This window comes from Falco naumanni, chromosome 6 (assembly GCF_017639655.2).
Source record: "Falco naumanni isolate bFalNau1 chromosome 6, bFalNau1.pat, whole genome shotgun sequence".
In the NCBI taxonomy this organism is placed as follows: domain Eukaryota; kingdom Metazoa; phylum Chordata; class Aves; order Falconiformes; family Falconidae; genus Falco; species Falco naumanni.
In genome coordinates, this window is record NC_054059.1 from 57794547 (window position 1) to 57817320 (window position 22774).

Consider the following 22774-nt stretch of genomic DNA (forward strand, 5'->3'; position numbering starts at 1 on the left):
ACCAAACATTTCAAAACGCTTTCTAAAGAACAACTGAGCTGCTGTTTCATGTTAGAAGAACCAACTAGTGAAGTACATCAAATGAGCAAGCACTCCTGCAAATCTTTTGTAACCTGCAAATTAAAAGCCAGATGACAACAATGGCAACAGGAACGCCGACTCTAGGAGCTACTGAAGTACCAGACCTCCACAGAGGCATCATTTGTGACAGCTCGTTAAATAAGATACCTACAGAAGATACTTCACGGGCACTATTAAAAGGAGCACTCATTGCAATTATAAAGCTGGGGGGTATTTTTATTAGTGCTGATGTACTTTCCTGCCTGTAAATTTAGTTTAAGCAGCAGAAAATATAAAAGAAAACGCCAGTATCTTACTTGGTATGATGTCACTTTATAGTATGACTAGCTCTTTATAATGATTACTTTTTATAACGTTGCCCTTTCACTCCAACCCCCGCAGAACAAGCATTCCTTACCTGGTTGTCCATATCCTTGATGACAAGGAGAACTGGACTGTCGAGAGATGCCGATTTACGGTACAGAGTCTTCAGGCTAGTCCCATGCTCCAGTGTGCTGTACGCAAGCCGCCACGGATATCCCTGCACTCGTGCGGGCAAGCGCCGGGCAAGCTGGGCAACGAACAGGGGGAAATTGTTACATATTCAACAGGTTGAGTCACAGGTGGTACCAATGAGTACTCCCTTTCTGCAGGGGCTCGTGAGCCAAAAAATTGCTGTCAAGGGAGCAGCTGATGCCAGCTGCTTAACATCTCTGCCACATGCACGTGGCCTTGTACTCTGAGCCCAACAGTCTGCATTCACATCACCTGTGAAAGAGATTTCAAAACTGGCACCCCCTCTCTGAGCATCGAAAGAGTTGCCAGTCCTCAACATCACAACTCAGATCCCAAAATTGTAAAACATAAAAACAAGCTTTCCAGGTGAGCCAGTGCTGCAGCAAACAGGACCTTGCACAACATACTAAGTATTTTCCAAATTCTTAAAAAGCATTGGTATTGCCTCCAGAAGGAAAAATATCCCACACTCGGCAAAGAGAGCACCTAGCCATACCTGCTCTATGTGCATATTCTCCAGGAGAGCGCTGTGATGCTTTAAGACAGGCAAAGTATCATCATCATCATCTTCATAGTAACTGCAAACGCTCTTTCGTCGTTTGGCTTCTTCTACAGTAATGATCTGAGAAAGAGAACAAGCGTCCAACCTAAAGCATAGCTCTTACACTGTCGATCCTCTGTTGAAGCAAACTAATTTAAAACAACATACTCTCCAAGCTGTGACACTGCGGAGCAAAACCCACTATACGGGATGGTTATATCATGCACAGGCAGCCTTAACGAAAGGGGGAAAATCTTAACAACTGTCAAGGTGTTTTTGAGACAGCCTGGCCAGAATTTCTTCATGCCCTGGTGACCTCCCAGAGCTGTAGAGTTCTTTGGGATTAATAAATATTGAGGTAACTAGGTGACATCAAGTGGTTGGTTTCAGACATACCTGGTCCCATGTCAGAAGGCTAAAGTGCACCTACTTCTTCCAAGGCACATTATATGCATCTGAACTAGATGTCTTGGTAGGAGTCTAAATGAGGAGGACACAGAAACTTCTTTGTTTTCTCTCATGCAGCTAGTGGAGTAAATTATTTTCTTAGCTGCTAATGCATGAGAAGATTTAAAAGTTTAAAATTTCACTTCTTTTTATTAGAACAGCATAATTTTTCTGGTTTTCTTTACTGACTCAGACATGGTTTTGTGTTTACAAACTGAAACAGAAAACATATAGGAAAGTAGTGAAAAAAAAGTAAATCAACTTGAACAGATATTTTAAAGTTCTGTCTTTTAGGAAATGCACTAAGCAAGATTTTGAGCATCCAGTTTACATAAATTCTTGAAAATACTATTCTGAGAGTCAAGGTCAATGCAAATTATCAAACAGCTCTTTGGAAACTTCTATTTATTCCTTTGCTTAAGGCTTTATAAAGACAGCACACTGTAATATTTTAAAAGGTTATAGATATTTCTAACATCAAGTTTGAATTTAAATACTTCTAGAACGAAGCAAGGACATGTCTCCAGCAACTACAGGTAAGCCATACTACCTATAAATCTGGAAACAAAAAAGAGAACGCAAGTCCATATAGTTAATGCTTGTCTATAAAAGGACTGAGCAGTCTACAAGGTGCCGAGAGAGATGGGACAAACCCTGAACCCCACACAACATGGGCAACAAACAGGAGCCCAAACGTGGCACAGGACAGGAGCTCCCAAGCTGGCAGCACCCATGGTGCCCAGAGCTAATCGCAGAGGGGAGGACCCTGTGTTGCCCCTTGACAGCAGTGGTCCAGGTGCCCTGGCTCCCAACAAGCTGCTGCTGGGGTGCTTGCCCTCCCAGCTGGCAGAGAGTATCACCTGGCACAGCTGGAAAGCTGCTAACCCTTCAGTGAAGCTTGGGGTGCTTAGTGAGTGACAGGAGCCTCAGCTCTGCATGGCACTGGGAGGTGACATGAGGCACGCTGTGACTGGCTGTGGGGCTTCAGGTGGGGCTCGGTTCCACCACGGCAAACAGGAAGAAACAGCAAGAGCTCTGAGATAGGGCTGGTGAGAAAGGAAAGGGGAACCAAGGAGGCCCAGCCACAAAACAAATGCAAAACCTTAAACTGCCTTCCTTCCATAAGCATATCACTGCAGAGGTCTTATCTTGGAGCAGGAACCCCTACATGTGGCTGCAGAGCACACTTGCACCACTGCCACGCACCTCCCTGCAAATACGGCTCCCAAGCGACTTTCACGTTACACGTGGATAAAGTTTTGCATAACTCCTCTGCGCTTTCACGATCACTGCTCGAACTTGCAGAAACTGTCAACATTTGAGACAATTGCCAAGAACTGCCTGCACACACCTGCTCCACAGGCGAGAAGGTAAATGCACTGGACTGACTCCAGGTGCGGACTGAACCATACCACAAAGCACAGAAGAAACTTTTCATGAAGACCATGGCTGGTGAGGAGTTTGCTGTGAGTAGGACAAAGCCCTAATACCGTCAGTCACACCTAGCATCTCCAGTGCGATATAATGCAGCTGCTGCATGCACTCACACCCAGCCTGCCTTCACTTGCAGACACTTGGAGCAGAGCCCGGGGCAGCCACCCTGAGCTGGGAATCTGGGCACTGACACTCCAGTGCACACAGTGGGGTTAGGAAAAGAGAAAAGGGCAGGACCACAGAGCAAAATCTAGCCTGCGGAACTAGTGTTGCTATGTGCCCCTGTGCACCCATATAAAGTACAAGTATTCCTGCCGGTGATACTGCAAGAGCGGCACATCTGCACCCTACCCCTCTGGCCCAGGCTCGGTGGGATCCAGTTCTGGGCCTTCTCAGAGTGCAGAGGATCCTGTGCTGGAAAATTTTTCATATGGCAAATTTCAGGGAAGGTTTGTACTGCGAAATTAAGATAATTTAAAAACAAACAAGCAAGCAAACAAACAAACCGTTAAAGAAAAAAAACTACTTTTTTTTTTTTAATGAACATATTTTTTATCATAAATCAAAAGTACCTAACTCCTCTTTCAAAGGCTGTTCTCTAGGAATAGTCTCCCGCAGGACAGCAGGGGGGCTATCACAGCAAATCAACCAGTAACAAGTATCTGTAGCAAAATGCAACCAAACTCACAGACATCAGCAACCACCGAAAACCTATTAATGCAGTTTAAGTTGCAAACTGACTCCAAAGACAGACAAGCCCCACTCTTCAATGTATAGATACCTCCTCAGTCTCTAACTGAAGCGTGTATTTGAATGAAGTTCAGTGTCAACAACTGCAAAAAAACAGGGATCTGCAAGATCAGATATTTACAGACCACACAAAAGCAGAAACAGACAAAAAGAATCAACCACTACAGTAACTGGATCTACAAAATCAAGATTTTATGGGACTGAGAAAGCAAGCTACCTAGGGTGGAAATATCCTGTTACAATTCATTTAAGTGGAGAGAACGTTTTTTACTAGCACAGAAGTGTCATACCATTCATGCTGTTCAAATAGGGACACAGTTCAACATACCTCCACAAAAGGTTCCCCCTGGTCAGGTCTGGCACAGTAAAGAATGCGAATATTCAAAGGCATTTGTTTGCCATTCATCATCTACCTGCTTATTTTGCAGTATCCACTGTAATTCCCTGTTCTAGTGGCAAGAGCTCTTGCCCACAAGCGTGACAGACTACTATTGCCCATGGCACGTTGTGATAGAATTGCTTATATGCTTCTCTACAATCACACTTTCTGTTTCCCCACAATGGAAAGTGAAACTTTCACAGTAATCATGCCCAAACTTGGACTTTCCATAGAGATTTCCTGGCAGACCTACTTTAAATTTGTAAAGCCTGAATATATTACAAATAAGAGAGACACACCGTTAGAAGCAGTTTCCAGCTAATTCTTCTCCCAGTACATATTTAGATAAAACAATAACAGACAAGTTCCCAGTGTGGCCAGATCTCTCCCACCTCTGTTCTTTGGATCACTGGTCCTCCTCTTTCATTTTGGTTTGATGAAAATGGTATGCAAATAACAACTGAACAGTGAAATCTAGCGCAATAGATGACTGCACTCAGCTCTGAGCAAAACAAGGAATGAAGACTTTTTTTTTTCCATCTTGCAGTTCACAAAGCACCAACATTAAGAAACTATGAAACTGCAAAAATAAAAGCTATTCGGGATTAGAGGTCATGTTGCTACATTTCAAATTACAAGCCCCACTCCTGAGCTCTGCTTTTGAACAGGACAACATACTTTGAAGATAGAAATGCTGGGGGGCGGAGGGGAAAGCAAGCAGTAGAATTTTTTAAGAAGTTTATGTTTACGACAATTTATCAGAGCACTTTTTAAATCACCATCCAGATACTTCCCACTTAAGGATTCTTTAATTTTTTTTTAATTTATCCCATATCCTTAGCACAGCAAGTGCTTCAGCATTCAAAAATAACCATTAAAAAAGCATGCAAGCTTATTTCCCTTAGAAACTACACTTTGTATGCATAAGGGACAGATAACACACACAGAGGCATGCCACGTTGTTAAAACAGATTGCAAAAGCCTCCATATGAAAAAGCCAAAGTTCGAGGATAAAACCTATCTATCTTACAACTAATACTCAAACAGTATTACTGCGTGTGCCTGAGAAGCAGGGGTCTGGCACATCACCACATACCAGTCCATTTCAACCAGCACACAGGAGTCTGTTACTTTTAGCATATAAATACAATACAAATTTAGCAACACTGACAACATATACCTGTATAGTTTTGTAAAAGGCTAACATCACATAACCAAAATGTTTACATAACTTCTGCTGGTTACACACCAGAGAGCTCCCAGCAGTTTGCCTGCTCTTTCTAGGGAGAGAAGAAAGGAGAACTGAAGGAATAGAAGTACATTTGTGAGAGATACAGGCCTTGAGGAGTCTTCTGTAACACTTGCTGCTTCATATAAAGAAACAGCATAAAAATAATCAAAAAAGAAGTGCTGAGCTTCTTAACAGAGGACGCACATTTGATATGCACATGCTTCACGTAAAGGCAGAAAGCACTCACCTCCCAGCTTTTAGTAGTGGGCTCACTGAAGAAGTTGTCTATCATGTCAAGCTCCTCCTTTTCTACCACAACAAAACCTTGCTCTTTGGCATCTTTCCCATATACTTCTGGTGACCACTGAACAAAAAACGTGTACAAGTGATCCACCCTGTAAAAAGAAGAGAAGGAGACAACTATGACAAAGATGGGGCAACCACGCAAAGAGGATACCCACCACACAAGGCAATAGCTCCCTCCACCTGGCAGCCTGAAGCACTTCAGGGTTTCTCTACTTTCACTCCCCACAATACATTTTTCTCCTCCCTTTGCTATACACACAAAGCATCATGGTAAAGTAAGCGGCTTGTCCAGTCCCACAGAATTAATGTTAAGAAGTCAAATTGATTGGTATTAGGTGATACTCACAAAAGTTAAGCCCACAAAAACCCTCACTTAGTTTAATCTCCTGCATAAAACAAGCCGTAAGAGATTAACAGTAAAGTCTACATCACATTTCTAGATGCTCTTTAAAAGTTATAGAGGCTAACCATGAAACAATTCTTCATTCCACTAGCATAATGAAAACAAGCAGTTACTGATGGCTCCGCTAATGCTACAGCTCCAGCACTGTGTGCACTTCCATAAACATAGTCAGCTCTCAATCACTGTCTTCAAAGAGATGTTCTCTGATAACATCCATCACAAACAGTGAAACGATTTTTGAAGAAGGAATTTATGTAGCACATTAAAATTAAAATGAACGCATGCAATTTCAAACAGGAACATGACAGTGGATCCACTGTACAAGAAGCTGAATTACCAGCAGGGAATAATAATAATAATAATAAAAAAAAAATCAAACCCTAACTAAAGAGGGCAGATAGACAGTAAGCACTTATGACGCTGGATCCTTCTCCAGTTATTCACCAGGAAGTTTTGTCCAGCAATTCCTTGATTAACACAAAACAAGAAAAATCTTAGAGAAACTCAGACATTTTCCCCCTATATTTCAAGTTACTTCTATTTATATATCTGCACAAATAATCTTAAAACACAATTTCAGCAGTGGGATTCTGTTTAGGGTCACTAGTATAATTGCAGAAATTTTTCCAATCAAGCCTACGTTTTTTGTTCTACACTCCTACAAACAAGGGCTGCAGTCTGATGTCAGTTCTCACTACGTAAACGTACAGCCCTGTAACTGTTGCCCGTTCATGATAGCTACACTAATTCGCAGATGAAGTGAGATATTTGGATGGGCTTGACTCACTATGGCCTCAAGAAATTTGGATCCAATTTCCACTACCCTCAGAAACAATAAAGGATTGACTTTGCTTGATCATGAAATGTCCTCTTAATCATGACAGAGGAACAAATTAGCACTGCCATCAGTTTTGACTCTTCTCCTCTCCGCATTCACAAACACTTCTGTGGTACATGGCTAACAGATTTCTATGAGTTTAAAAGTTTTTTATCACCTAAGAGCTGTACCTGTGAAACACTTTTAATATATACAACCAAATACGGTTTTAGTACAATTGTCCTAAATTTGCAAACACCCAACACCAGCTCCTTCATCAAGGCAGCTAATGCTGCTATTAAAATAAAATTTTAGCTGCTGCTCATTCCTCTGCAGCACCACACACAGAGTAGAGATCAAGGTAGTACTGTGCAAACAATCAAGTCTTTGGGATAGTTCTTGCCAATAATTGCCTGGAAAAGGCTAAAAAAGGGTCACACTCCCATTGCCAAGAGCTCCCTCTTCCTTTGTAAGAAGCCACATGACTGCTTACAAGTTTGCACAGATCTAAACCCAATGAACTATAGAAGGAACTTCTAAAAGCTGTAGCATCTCATTTTAGTCAAGATCTTTTCTTCTAACTGAAGTTTTCCCACATCAATAGGCACCACTCAGCATGCCCCACTCCACTCGCCCACAGAGGCTTCAGAAAGAGCAGTATGATCATCTCTTTGCTAACTAATGTGAGTTTTAACTGAAAAAGGCATTTAACTTGACCACTGTGCATTTTATGTGCAGTAGTCCTAGTCTGGAAAGCTATCTACTTATTTCCTACAAATCCTTACGAAAGAACAATAAAACTAGTGGTTGCTGCTGTCTGGCTAAGATCAGTTTGAAAGCACATTCATGCAGGTGGGTGGAGGAGAGCAGCACACTCATCTCAGAATCACAGAATATATCTAGGTTGTAAGGCACCTCTGGATATCACCTAGGCCAACTTCTGTTCATAGCAGAGCTAACTTCCGAGTCAGAGGAGGTTGCACAGTCTTGTCCATTTGCAGTTGTGAAGATCTCCAAAGAGATTCCACAACCTCTCCATGCAACCTGTTCCATGCCTAACCTGTCCCATGTTTTGTTTCTCTTCTATCTTATCACAATTTCCTCTGATGCATGCACGTACATTCTGAGAAGTGTCTAGCACCATCCTACTTTTTTTTTCCTCTTCTCCCTTTTTTTTGTGTTCAAAAGGAAGAAGGGAATAACCACCACCCAAGCTGCTGGCTGTGCTCTTCCTTACAAGGGGCAGGAAAAAGCGAAGCTTGCGTTACTGCAAGCTGACTTACATTGAGTTTGCTCTCAACCTCCCCAGCTCCTTTTCTGCTGAGCTACTCCCCAGGCCACCCATCCCAGACTGTACCAGAGCAGGGACAGCTCCACCCCAGGCACACAACTTTGCATTTGCCTCTTCTGAACTTTCTGACGTTTCTGTCAGCCTATTCCTCTGGGCTGAGGTCCCTCTGAACATCAGCCCTGTCCTCCAGTGTATGAACACTCCCCAAATTTGTCCCCCAAAATGACAGAGGTGTGTTTTCTCCCAGTGCTTGTGTCACTGGTGAAGGCCTTCAGTACCAATCCCCAAGGAATACTACTTGCACCTGGCTACCACTCGGACTAGCTATCAATGCTTTGAGCCCAAAGGTCCAGTCAGTTTTTCACCCACCTGGTAGTCTACCTGTCCAGGTCACCTCTACAATTTGTCTGTAAGGACACTATGGGAGATTGTGTTGAAAACCTTACTAAGGTCAAGGTAAAACAACGATCCCCTGCTCTCTCCTTGCTCACTGAGCTAGCAGTCTCAAACAGAAAAGTTATCTGGTTGGCAGAAAAACAATTTGCCCTTTGCAAATCTGATAGACATTTCTGATCACTTCTTGCCTTCCATGAGCTTGGAAACAGTGTCCATAAGAACTTGCTTCATAATTTTACCAAGAACTGAGGTGAAGTTGACTTGCCCTGTGCTCCCACAGATCCTCCTCATTTTTCTGAAGATGGTTGCAGATTTGCCTTTCCAATTACTAAGGATTTTCCCCAATGATCATAACCTTTCAAAGGATGATAGAAAGCAGCCTTGCAACAAGATAAACCAACTTCCCCAGTACACTCAGAACATTTCCTGTCAAGCCCCACAGACCTGTATACGCTCAGTTTATTTGAAGTAGTCCATAACTTAAGTTTTCCTTTTGGACAACAGACAGATGCTAAACAAATCCAGACACTCCAGATTTAAGGAGCAGCAGCATAAAATAAGGAACAGGTGAATGTAGAAGTGAGGTCATTCTGAAAGGCGATGCAGAGCATCCCTTTGTTGTTAATAAAATTATAACCTTATGTTATTGTGGTAATTCCCAGCTACGAAATTGAAGAACCTTGAGGCAATTTTTAAATTGAAAAACCACTGCTTGAGGAACTCATTTACAGCCAACTTGACAGCTGCGAGGAAATTTATCCTAGAACTCAATAGCTGTTTTGGTGATCACGCGCTTACGGGTGTGCCATGCACTAACAGAGAAACATCAATAAAATTGAAGTGCTTAGAAATGAACAACTTCAGAAACCTGAAATTAATAATTCCAGAAAGAATTATTCAAAAGGAAAAGGTAACAGGAAACTTCTTTTTTAAAAAAAAACAAACTAGGAGAGAGAAATCGAAAATGAAAGATGGGACACTGATTAAAAAGGGACTCCCCCAGATTAAAAGGAAAGTGAATATGCTTACAAATATGTTCATAGTAACACAAATGCAGAGGGCACAAAACAAATGTAAAAGGAAAAGTTTACAGTGAAGGATATACATTCACTAAAACACTGATTTTTGACAGTACAAAACATGACACAAAGATCACGACAGCAAAGTGACAGAATCAGTGTAAGACAAAAGCTTTGTGGAGTATTTATGCCACCACATTGCTTAGTAAATTGGGCAAAATCAGCTGTGTGTGAATGCATCCGAACAGAGCAGCACATGCTGAAGAACTGTGAGCAGAGGCCGTGCGTGCAGGATGGTACTTTACTCTTGGCAGAATGACCCTAGAGACCTGGGATAATAGCTCTGAATTTTGGAGCAATTGCTCTGCACCAACACACTGATGACAATACTTGGTACGATCTTTGAATGTACCAAGAAAGTAACATTCAGCAGAAGGAATGAGATTGTGTTTAGTTTGGCATTTGACACCAAATACTCTGCTCATCTCTGGTGCATCATTCCGAAGTCATGCTCAAGTGTTGCAGCTTCGTGACACAAACCCAACTGCTGTACAGCAAGATGCAAAAAGAACTATTTAGCTTGCAGGAGTGATACCCTGTGATAGCCTATGTTAAGAGGAACTGAATCCTGGTAATACAGACACAACGACAACCAGAGACCAGAAACCAGAAATATTAAAGTAGGTATATAGTGCACTGAAAAAGAGCAAAGGCAATTATCAATAAAATACATCAGACAACTTATCAGGTTACAATTGATTCTTGAGGGGGAACCATAATTGCTTTTTCCTCTGAGAGATATACTTTAATTTAGGAGGTCCCAAACTGCCATCATCACCACCACCACCATTTCTATTGATAATGTAACAATATCTGACTTTTTTTGAGGGCAGAGGCAAACTAGTTTCCCATAAATTAATGTCCTCAGGTCAGTAACATCTGGGAGGGGGGCTAGTTCCACATCTGTGTGTTTGGGTAGTGTGGGAGGGTTTGTGTACCCTGCGGTACACGTACAAAGCTCCTGGCCTAGTAATAGGAATTAATTCTGAGTCTTACAACTTCATTCTAAACATGCCTTACTAGATGATGATCCTTCATGAATCTTATGAGGGCTAAGGCATTGTAGGCATTCATATGCTTATATAAGCCTATATGAGCCCTCATTACAAGATATAAACTACAAACAGGTTTTCATAGGTTTCATCTGCATAATTTGATTTCTTATTTATCAGGGGTCTAGAAGGACTCTATTTGTAGAAGGCTAATTCAAAAGGAGTCTAAATCTAAGCTTTATGCTACTTATTCCATGAACAGGAACATGGAAGACTGACCCTTCAGCATCAGGACCATCTTAATCATCATCTCTTTATGCAAAGTCCTGCATAAGCACATGGAAGCATCACGTAGGTATTGACTCCAGCTAGCTGTGCTACAAGCTCTTCCAGATCTCAGCTTCAACTGTACTAACTACAGGGTGTTAGTATCTAGTGCATAATAGGAGTCACAATCACCCAACATCTTGCTCTACAAAAGGAAACCCCACAGAAACAGTTAACAAACCCCAAACCAAAGCTCACCCAACTCCCCAAACCAACAAAACCAACGAAGAAATCAATGGGGTGGGAAGATAAGACGGAAAAAGGGAAGCGAGGCTCAACCGCTGTTACTTTCCCTCCTTGAAAATCTGCCTGTTCTCAAAATAGAAACTTCCAAAAAAGCAGATGCACTCTCAGCAGCATGATCTCAGTGCAATGTCTTTTACATCAACATCAATGTAAATTATGTGTACGTAAACCAAGCCCGTCTGACAAATTTATATTATAGATAACCAATGAGATTTAATTCTTGACTGAGGAACTAGTCAATGCTAAAATGAGGAAGTTATTTGTTACAACACATGTTTATAAACAAAGAAATTCTGCATTACTATCTCTGTCCCTTGAGGAACAAGACCTTGAGGAAATCTGCAACATACTGACCTACTACTACTACTCCTCAAAATCCACTAGGGTGGAAAATCTACATACCATTCAAACATAAATCCATGTAGTAAGAGCATGCACAGACTTACCCTCTAATGCTGTAAGCTATACCCATTGCAAGACTTCTCAGCAAAAGAATAAATCTATTAGTCTCCAAAAGCACAAGTGCCCTTCTGCTTAGCTGAACCTGACAAGAAGCTGCCCCAGACTGAGTCATCTTTATATAAACAACTCAAGATGCCCATCTTCCCCATTACGTGCTAAGGTGAGCACCGCTGTGATCAAGGAGGCAGAGCAAGGCAGCCCTATAGTCACTGATTAACTCAGCTGCGCTGTGCATGTCACGGGGTGATGCACACCAGGACATTCTCAGCACCTGGGAAGTCACATAGGAAGAGAGACGACCTACAACAGCCACAACAGGCAAACACTTAAGACTTATTGACAGCCTTTTTTGAACAGCATCAGCCTAACAGCCTTCTCTCTGTATTAATAATGTTTCCAAGGGTTTCCATTTTAAAAAAAAAATAATTAAAAACCCACAAAGTTTTAAAAAATAAATACATCCCTCTCCCAGTGCAGGTTTCCTGCAGCCTGTCACAGCTAGGAAAGCAGCAGCAGTCTGCAGATGGAAGAGGAGCTCTGCTGGGAACGGTGGGCTATGGGGCCCAAGCTGAAAATGGAGACATTTTTGGAACCGATGACACAACCTGTTTTAACAACAAACACTAACAGACCATGGAAAAATGTAATTAAATATAAATCAGAGGAAAACTTAACTTACACAGTGATTATAGGCATGCACATCATTTTTTTCACAACCTCAATCCAGGTTTGGTTGGTTTGTTGTTTGGTGTTTTGTTGTGGTTGCTTTTTTTTTTTTAATTACTACAAAATGTTAAAATGCTGCACAAGCTACTGAGACTGCACTGGACAAAGTGTTTTATTTATGCTGCTTTATGGACAAAGAGATTAGAGTGTTATTATTGATAATTTCATACATGAATATAAATTGGATTCCAAATGTTTTTAAGCTTAATGAATTATTCTGATACACTGGTCAAAAATACCTTACAAAGCTATCCCAAACAACCTATTGCCCATGACACCCTCCAGATGCCACAGTGATGATTATATACTATACAATACTGGTGCAAGAATATCATTAGCCAGCAGGAAGCAATGTATTTTGCTTTGGGAAGGCATCTGAGAGTTCGGGGGAAACACTGACGTGCTGGGCAAAGGCATATCTTGCATTAATATGAAGGAGTGGGTTTTGCATTTAATTTTTGGCCCAAGTTCTGCAAGATCTTTTATACACCTCTGCGGTGTCAAAATAGGCGTGCATGAACCGCATCACAGTGACCCACTCTTCCACTATGCCCACAGTAATTTTGGTGAAGATCTGAACAGCAGCCCCGACATCAAAGATCTGGTCTGTCAGCCAGCATGGCCAAGTGCCGATGCAACAGCTCACTGCAGAAATTACTTTTTCCTCATTCTGGGTTAAGTCCCTTTACTATTCAGAAAATTTCTGCTCATAAAAAGACAAGTAGAGAAGCTGTTTTCCAAGTTTGTTTTAAGAAGCTTACTAGATTTACCTGTTGCAGAGCAGCGATCAGAGATGACCTTAGTTCAGCTCAGCGGCTTTATTCGGCATTACACTATCCCCAAAGCAACAACTGACCTTGTGTTATATTACAGCATCACTCCAACTTCTTGAAGTATTTACTCACACTTCAACCTAGAATCTTCTGAACCCACCCTTTTGCAATCCCTGAGGAGCCAAGGACTGGGTTCAACAGATAGCAAGCAAACCAAAGCTAACTTCAGCTACACTCCTGACGGCCACATTCCAGCTGGATTAAACCTCTCCCTCTCCTCCCCTGGGTCAGCAACTTTCACACTACTGGTCTGCTCAAAACACTAATTCCTAAAATACAAGAAATAAACACTTAAATCAACACACACTCTCTACAAATTTGAAAATAAAATTAAATAATCTGGAGAATTATTTTTAGAAAAGAAAATATTGACTGCATCTTAAAGAGACAACTCTGAGAGACATCACAAGTTCAGATTCTTCCTTCCCGATACCTAATTCACCAGACGTGTGATCACGTTTCCCTATTTTGGTTCGTCAACAGACTGGAGAATTGCTCTGGCTGCCTTCTAGCACAAGAAGGACCATGGATTTGATTCCTCACAGCCAGTGAAAATTCTTGGGTGATTTATATGGAAAATCACAGGCCGTCACTTTTTTTTCCTTTGCCGTAGTACTATTTATGCATATACATCTCCAGGCACATAACACCTTTAAATGGATTTTATTGTGAAGGAAGGGACATTTTGAAGGCATAAATGCCCCACTCATTCAGCTAGGGGTGTCTCCCTTTTCCACTTGATGCCCTTTGCTCATGTGATACGCCTAGTCTTTTAGCACTGGCACCTTAGTGGATTCTTTGCCTCTCTTGCCACTGCTCCCCTTTTCCACTTCCCCTCACTTCCTAGACTACAGCTGAAACCCAGATCATCCCTGTGTCTTTATCTTATGTTAGGTGCACATATATCCTTTTTTTATCTTCCAAGTGGCACCTGATCCATTCTTCCTTCCCACTGGGAGCCATATTACACTAGCAACAAGCACTGCTTTATCTCTCTGGCATGCAGCGAAACAAGGGCACCTCTCTCCTCATCTCAGCATCCTTGCTGTATTTCACACCTTGGACCACAGAGAAAAGTCAGATTCAACTCTAGGAAACACTACACATTAAAAAAAAAAGCACAAACATGTTTTCGTGCTAGGCATTGCAGCTTACCTTTCTCGAGGAACAGCAAACCAGTATTCTGGTTGCTTTATCTTTTTACTGTACTGTTGAGACATGGTGGTGCTCTGAGATGCAAAGGACTTTCTCATGGGTTTGCCTACTTTAATGCACAGAAACATTGGAGGAGTCTTGCTCTTCTCCTCTTTTGAAGGAAGCATATCTGAATGAGAGACAAAAGAAATTGGCTGCTTACAGGGAAGTACAGGTACTGTAGCTGATAAAACATTGTACAAGATGATTAATCGTTGTGACAAAGGAATATTGTGAGACACCATACACAGAATTACACCTGACATGCCATTCAATGGTTTAATAAATCCTTTTTCATCCTGAACTGTGGCCATTTATTCCCATTTCATGACAGTCTGTTACCCTCCTCAGCTGTACAGCTATGTACACAATAGCCCTGTAAAGCAAACCAGTAAGATGATCAGGCTGGGTGCAAACTGCAACATGAAGCCGGCAAGTAAAGGGGACAATGTTTGACTGGGTCCAGGAAACCCATCCAGTCGAAGGGTAACCCTGCACACACATGCACAAAGCCCAGTCAGTTCCTCAACTCCAACAGTAAGCCAGCCACACAAAGCCCTTTTGTCTGCACAAGACAGGGTCAAGCAGAAGAGCGGATTAGAGTTCCTTAAATTGCTAATGTGACACAAAAACTGCTTATTAAACTACAGCCTCAATCACACCAAATTTGCCTCGTTAGTTTCAGGAGTACTCCTACAGCCAGTTTTTCCTCCCCCTCTCCCAATGAGAACAACCACCCAATACAACTAGCAAGATATAAACCCTTGCAAAAGAAAAAAATAGTAATTTTAAGAGCAACTGTTTTTAAAATAAAGACTTCCACTCTAATCATCCCCCACCACCTGATACGAATCAGGGGTATGTCCACTTCATTAAACTACCAGGAGAGAAGCATCAGCATTCCAGGATGGATTAGTGCTTAGAGGCACTGGGCTGCAGCAGAGAGAGTAATATGTGTACACGCTATCTAAACCGAGATTTCATTTTGTTATATGCTTTCCAATAACTGTCTGAATTTTATTTATGATAACACAGTGACCAATCAGGACAAAATGATCAGTCAATAAGACTCTATACATATTCCTATTTATCACTTCTTTAAGGGTTTCCATAGCACGAAAGACACTAGACATGCAAATAGCGTCAAGAATAGTTTGGTACCCCCCTTTACAGCAACGTACAACTACTTTGGATACTATCAGAAATCCAGCCATGGACTTCACTGAAGCAATGAAAGTTACCAATACGGAGTGACAATTCCCAGGCCAAGAAGTGACCCTGTCAGAATTGCAACTGGGTGACATTTCACTGTCCTTCGTAAAGCCAGTAAACAGAGGTGAAGATTATGTAACAGTGATCACTCAATACGGAAAGAGCACACAAGCTACTTATCAAACTAGGAGCTTAGGGAATTTAAAGTTGTTTTTTTTCTTCTAAATAGCAGATAATATAAAAATATAATGTGTAAGAGGAAAAAATAGACCAGGTACTATAGAAAGAGACAATTTTTAGAGCAGAAGGCTATCAATTCAGAGGTTACCGTCATAATGCTGTCCAAGTCTCAGAGGAAACAAGGATAACCAGAGACCTACCTTCAATTGGCACTTGAATTTTCTGCAGCAGCCACAGTCTGATTTCTGATTGATTGTCTAACTGCGTTTCTTGACAGGTCTTGTCTATAGCTGGTACTAACGAAGAGTCCACAGACTCTTTCAGATTCTTTTCCTCTGCTGCTGCTGAGCTGAGTTCTAATGAAGGTGCTTTCCTTTCAACACAGCAGGAATCAAGCTCCATACTTTTAACTGTATGGACTTCCTTAGCTTGGGACTTTGAAAAGCTAAGTGTAAGGTCTATGCCAACTGCTTTATTGTTTTCACCTTTCTGGATTTCAGCCTTGTGTAAGTCTTCAGATGACTGAGACCCATTCCCATCTTTATTGAGGTAAAATTCAATAAGTTTATCTTTCTCTAGCTCTTTCTTAGTGTCCAATGCAGTCTCCACCTTACCTGTTGGGGAACTGACACATTTGTTTACTTCTGGAATAACATCTTGCTTTTCACACAGCTCTAAGTCTAAGTCAGCTTTAGGTTCAACACTGTCCTTTTTTTCCAAGGAATCAACTGTCAAGTGCTCCTGGGCTTCTGTAGTGGGTTTGGTTACCTGCTGCTTAGTTCTCCCCAACTCCCTGGGGTCAGCCAGCAAGCCTTCCATTACTGAGATTTTCCTGTCCAACCCTCTATCCATATAAGATGACATCTTTTCCACCTTAATGAAGTCATTTTCTCCTTCTCCCAAAAGGGATTTTTCTTTGGTTTTGATATCTGAAGCATTTTTTTCCCCAGAAGGCTCCTTGGCACATGGATCCACAGCGAACTTTTCCAAACATTCAGTGGCAGTGATGTTGTTGGAAAACTCCAGTGACTTTGATTTGATTGAGCCTGTACTCTCAGATGACTGAAGAACTTCAAAATCAGCAGACTTTTCCTTATCTGAAGGCTTTATCTGTTTGGCACCAAAAGCAATGGATGGATCCCCATTCTGCTGCCTCTTTTCCTTGCTAAGGGATTTGAATTTGCTGAAAGGATTGATATCTTTCTCAGATGATAGGTCTTCCCATTCTCCTGGCCTGTACAGAGGACAAAGATCCTTTGGTATGTCACTGTCAGGGAAAATGATGGATGTACATAGGATGTTAAAAGCAAAATGGAAACAGAAAAAAAAAAAAAAAAAACCAGGAACAGAAAAACTAAATAATGTACCAACTTAACTCAGACTCTGAAACTCAACGAAAAATTACTTTCTCCAAAATAAACATACACCAGTGGAAATAAGTAATTTTAAAGAAAATAGGGAAATATGTGGAAAGGATAATACTGAAATAAAATGAGTAAATCACTTGGTAGAATATGCCAGATGGGTGAAGAAATGGTACACATGTAATAACAACGTGCAAGTCATCAGAAGTTCAGTAACCGAAAAACCACAGAACATGTATTTAGCTGCTAGAATGTCATTCATACTATGTTAATATTGTTTATTTCCCACACCTGAAAATGAGTCAACTTCGACAACCATCCATGCTTCCCTGGTCATTACAAATGTATTTTTGAGAACACCACAAATTGGAGATAAGCCTTACCCTGTTTGAACATGTTTACTGCAAAACAGTAACAGGCAGAGTTGGGCTTTTTTCCTTTTCTTTTTCTCCATTACTTAAATCTACTGTTTGAATGCAGACATTCCCAGAGATTTCTTTTTAAAGCAGGACAATCATGAAACATTTCAAAATGCAAAATTCTTAAAAATTTAACAGCATGGAACTCCAGCTCTTCATTGCTGCTAAGAAGTCTGAGGTGAATGAGAATACAAGATTCTCATAGTTTAAAACTTACAAAGAAATTATTAAACACTCTAGTAATGAGCATAACAAATATCTGGAAATTTTTTCTTGAAATGAGAAAACTGAGGGAAGTAGATGAATTTCACTGATCAAACAGGTGTTTACCTGTAAGAACAAAACTTTGCTTAGAACTAATACATAAGCAGTGCCTTGACTACACATCAACAAAAATAGCCCATCCCAGAAAGTCTATTGTGTATTATAAATGATAACTATTAATGCATTTCTAGTTTTGAAGTGGAAGCATTCCACAGCCTGGTATTTCTCCAAGTCCTGAAGATGGCAGTTAATGTGCTGTTATCTTCAAAAGTTTTAAATATTACTCTCTGAACATTCCTGGTAACACAACTAATCATCCAAACCTAGCTCTCTTCACTTCCACTGAAATAACCCTAGAGATGGGTCAGTGCAAGAGCCCAACCATGGCATGCCACCAATGCTTTTAATTACTGTTTTTTTTAATGATCCCCTTTGCACTTTGGTTCTCATATTCATGACCCATTTCTCTGTAATGCCACTGAAGCGTTCTAAAAAGGAAGAACAGCATATGTGAATCATTCCTTTGCTGGCACTTTCCTCCTGCTTTTTTTTATTCTGCTGCATTAAGACTCTTCCCTTTCATTCACCTCCTCTCCTTTTCCACCACCCTTACTGAAAATCTGTAAGCATAAGTTCAGGGAAGAACACTCCTTACGATGGCAACGCATCTTTAATCTTCATGTGAGAGATGTCATTGTAGAGAGCTATTGAGACAACCTCCTCCATGGGGCAGATGAGCCCATATTCTTCACAGCCATTCTCAATTACCAGAGGATCAGACTTATGTGGGTCAAACATGATATTGTTTGGAGTTACTATCATGACTCCTCCAACTACACCCTAAAACAGGAGAAGGAAGAGTTAGCACATCACTTATCATTTGGTATTAGATTTTAGGCTACTATCCTAAAAAGAAAAAAAACTCTCCTCTGCCTCTTTATTCCCCATCATACAATGTTTGCTAACAAAACATCTTGGTTTCAAATTGCATTGTCAGACATTGTAAGGAGAGCAAAGGGAAAAATTCTATTCTAGATGAAGCCACCTTCGTTTGATACATGAATTTATATGCAACCAGCACACAGGAAGGCAGTCTTAGTCATGGAAACATCAAGGTTACCATGCTAAGCTACATCACAGGTCCCCTTGACTTGATCTGGTCTCCTAAAGATACATGCAAAAAGCTTCTATATATAGGGAACCAATTTGAAACAGCTTCTCCCCAATCTAGAAGCAGCTTCTACCACGATCCAAGCATGTTTTGCACAGCTTTAGATAACATCTCATTCTTCAAAACATGCTCTAGCAATGGATTCGATAAGAGGGTGCATCAGCCATTATTCAGCATCCAACCCCTGGCAACAGACTATTTTTCAACGTCTACAAAGGAGATTTCCAATGTCTCGCTCCTGCACCCTTTCTTCCAGACAAGCTACAGAATTCATGACACCAACTCAGAAGTTGTGTGTAAATCGTGACATCTGACAAATAGGAGCCACAGGATCAACAGGAGTGACCTGCACTGCAGATACTATTAATTATCCAAGGTCATCTGCAAGGCAAGCCAATGCAGGCTAACAAACAGGCAGGTAAAGGACCACAAGCTTGGTTTATGTTTTTTTTAGACCAGGGAAATGCTAAGCTGATAGTTTGGCACAGGCAAGTGAGTACATGTGTGCCTGCTCCTTTGTAAAGCAAAGTCCGTATGTATTTCGCATTTGCTTCTCTATGACTCACGTACACATGCCTGGTCTGCGTTTGGATGGCAGAATCAAAACCAAGTGCAGAGGCTTCTCCCACAGGTATGTAACTAGTTAGCCAGAAAAGCAATACATCAGTAGGCTGTATTCCTACCCAGCCACTGCAGGAAGCAAGGCAACAAGGGATTTTAGCTACACTGGCAAAAAAGCTGCCCAAATTTTGATTGTTCTGACTGCAAATTACTTTTTCAGTCCCGCAGCCATAAAATCGGCAATCTGTATCCTCTGCACCTAGCAAGTATCACATAACGCGGCAGTATTGCCCTAATTTACATGTAAGACACCAAGTAGTCCTCTATTACTTTCTACAAAATAGCAGACTGAAAAATTGCAGCGTGCTTAAATAAAGTCTACATCCACTTGATGCAAAAAGAAGCCAAAATCTGTAGGTGTAAACACATCCATCTTACAAAAATCAGAACTAAGGGAAAAATTACTAAACTACAATGGTTAGCATATATCTCCAGTGTTACAAGTTCCAGAGGACTTGAAAACCCAAACATGCAGACATTAACTGAAACCAGAACCAACAAGAGTAGATATATCAAAGCAGACTGTTCAAGACAACAGTGCCTTGCAACCTTGAGAAGAGGGTCAAAATACTGCCCGAGCTTTGTGCCTTCGCTTCTGAAACATCTGCTGTAAAGTTTAGGATTGCAGTCCCAGTGGGAACATGTACATTACAAGAACACTTGCATGAAAAAGAAAGAAAAGGTTGTAACATGCAATATTTATCTTTTTATTAGGGTTTGCATGGCATTAATTAGCAAGTGCAGAAGCAACATGGACATATTTGGAAACACTGCTCTGGAAACAGTTAAAATTTAGCTTAAAGTCATAGATTAAATAGATAGGCATGTACTCATTTTATAAAGCTGTTGCTCAACTTGATGGAACTGGACAACTAATCCGGACATGTCATAGTTCTAAAGTGCAGTTTTGTCTGTGTATCTAACAACGCACTCTTAAACAGATAATTCTGGTAAGACATGGTAAGGGAATGAAGATGAAGAGAAGAGCTATTCTTTCATAAAACAATTATCATAACAGATTAAACAATTGAAAGAACAAAGAACAAAATGATACAGCATATTACCACATTACCAACAACAACAACAGTGATAAAGCCACCATTTCCATTTTTTACAGATGTGGAGCGTTTGACCCCTCCAGCAGTCATCTTCCATTTATCCAAACAGATTTTGCTTTTAAAGAATCTCAAGCAATGCCCAAAAGCCAGTTTCACCTACCTTACCATCTGTGAAGTAACGGCAATTCATTTTTAAAAATTTGACAACCACAGGCTCATCCTCTTCTGAAGTAGAGGACAGCACTCTCTCAACTGGTTTGAAGGCCTTTCTTGCCAAATCAGCATCCTTAAAAAAAGGAGTTCAGTAAAGAGCAACAGGACCAGAATCATATACTTCCAGATTCTGAGCAACTATAAGGTCAGGTTCAATCAACTACTCTCCTTTTGCTTAAGGAAGAAAAGTAGTAGTCATGTACATATGTACGTACACTTCCCGCAGTATCTTGTATGAAAGAAAAACCTTGTAACATTACAAAAAACCCTCCATACAAATAACAGGCAAGAAATTAAAAAATACCAAGACAAATCAGCTCAACAAATTTCAACGAGGAGCTCTCATTAAGAGAGTCCTGCCACTTCATCTGCAGTAAAGATCTCTGCAGACAGGGCACTGGTGTGATTCCCCATGCAGGTGGCACAGAGCGTCAGACTAAAGTTAAACACAGTTGTTCACTCCAAGGTTCTCTCCACTTTACTTTTTATTGCTTATGGATTTGAAACATATAATCACTTTAACATCAGCAAGTGGACAGCTAAACTCCCTAAAACTATATAAAACCATCATGGCTAGTCATCCTTCTAAGGAAAATGAAAGGTCAGCTATGCCAAGGCCTTTCATAAAGATTAAATCCTGCAGTCTTGTCTTATATAAAGACAAGTCTATATATGGGTACCACCGTAATATGCTTAACTACAAAGAAACTGACTGCTCAGACTAAACTAACAGCCTCTGTGCTTAGGGATCCCAATGCAGGATCAAGGCTCTGGATTGCAGAACAGCATAAAAATCTCCAGGGTGAAACACTAAATACATTTTTCATACTTAGCTTTCTATTTGCTAAAAACTAAACACTGGACCATTTTCAATTGCTTTGATAGACTCTAAGCCCAACAGAATTTGTACTGGTTTTCTGTGCTCTGACGGAATCCCCTTAATATGGAATATTTTAAAGAGATGGTAAATTTTGTAGTACAGCAAATTAATGTTACTCAGTACACTACACACAAGGTCTGAACAGTAGCCTCAAAAATCTGCTATTTACACAGCCTTGAATCTCAGGTTCAGAATCAGAAATTATTTCAAGGTGAGTGAACTAATGTTTGGCTTACAGGGAGTTTATCATATTCGGCATCTGATGATGATGGAGAAATGGGAGCACCAGGACTGAAAGATGACAGTCTCGCAGCACTCGTTTCTGGCACAAAGAGAATCTAAATACAAAACACATATGTCAACACAGTAAGATGCAAACTTTAAAAAAGTTATTCACTAGAAATGCTACCTTCTGCTGAAAGACAACCCAGTACTGATCACACATGATTGCAATGCACTCCTTAACTCCTTGTTCTAGCATCCTTCCTCATGATGATGGGGCACACGTGGGTCTAATTAGTTACAGGATCTAGCTCTACATTCTGTTTTGCAGCACAGGCAGGAAAATAAAACATTTTCCACAGACGGAGAACCTCTTTTTTTCCCCCCAAATTTACAATCCCAGGTTGTCTTGCAACTATCGCAACTACAAAACAACTAAAATTACTAATAGTCATTAAGAGCAAATTCTGGTCCAAAGAGAAGGCCATTACTGAAGATGGGGGATTTTTAGTGCTAGAAGTTTATAACACTTCACTAAACATTGTCTGTTTCCAAAAACATATTTGCATCTCCAGATTTAAGAAAAATATTCTTTATATGAGCCAGCATTTTAGCATCATGTACTACATAAAAAAGAAAAAAATAATAAACCACCTTACACTAATACAAGTGTATATAAAAATATAACGCTTTGTTTGAATTTTCACATTCCCTCACAGTGACCATCCCAGAGTTTTAGT

At 40.7% G+C, this 22774-nt stretch overlaps 1 protein-coding gene across 8 annotated transcripts in view; it reads right to left on the reverse strand.

Moving 5' to 3' along the window:
- The window catches only part of NCOA7 (nuclear receptor coactivator 7), a 98121-nt gene that overhangs the window by 4084 nt on the left and 71263 nt on the right, over window positions 1-22774 (reverse strand). For 5 of the 8 annotated variants that reach the window (XM_040597786.1, XM_040597785.1, XM_040597784.1 and 2 more), the window contains 8 exons: window positions 22049-22150; window positions 20880-21005; window positions 18525-18709; window positions 16023-17089; window positions 14392-14560; window positions 5606-5753; window positions 1073-1198; window positions 479-631 (listed from right to left, as the gene is read on the reverse strand). In XM_040597786.1, the coding sequence (XP_040453720.1) occupies window positions 479-631; window positions 1073-1198; window positions 5606-5753; window positions 14392-14560; window positions 16023-17089; window positions 18525-18709; window positions 20880-21005; window positions 22049-22150 (2076 nt within the window). The other 3 variants (XM_040597787.1, XM_040597789.1, XM_040597790.1) reach the window with 3 other exon arrangements.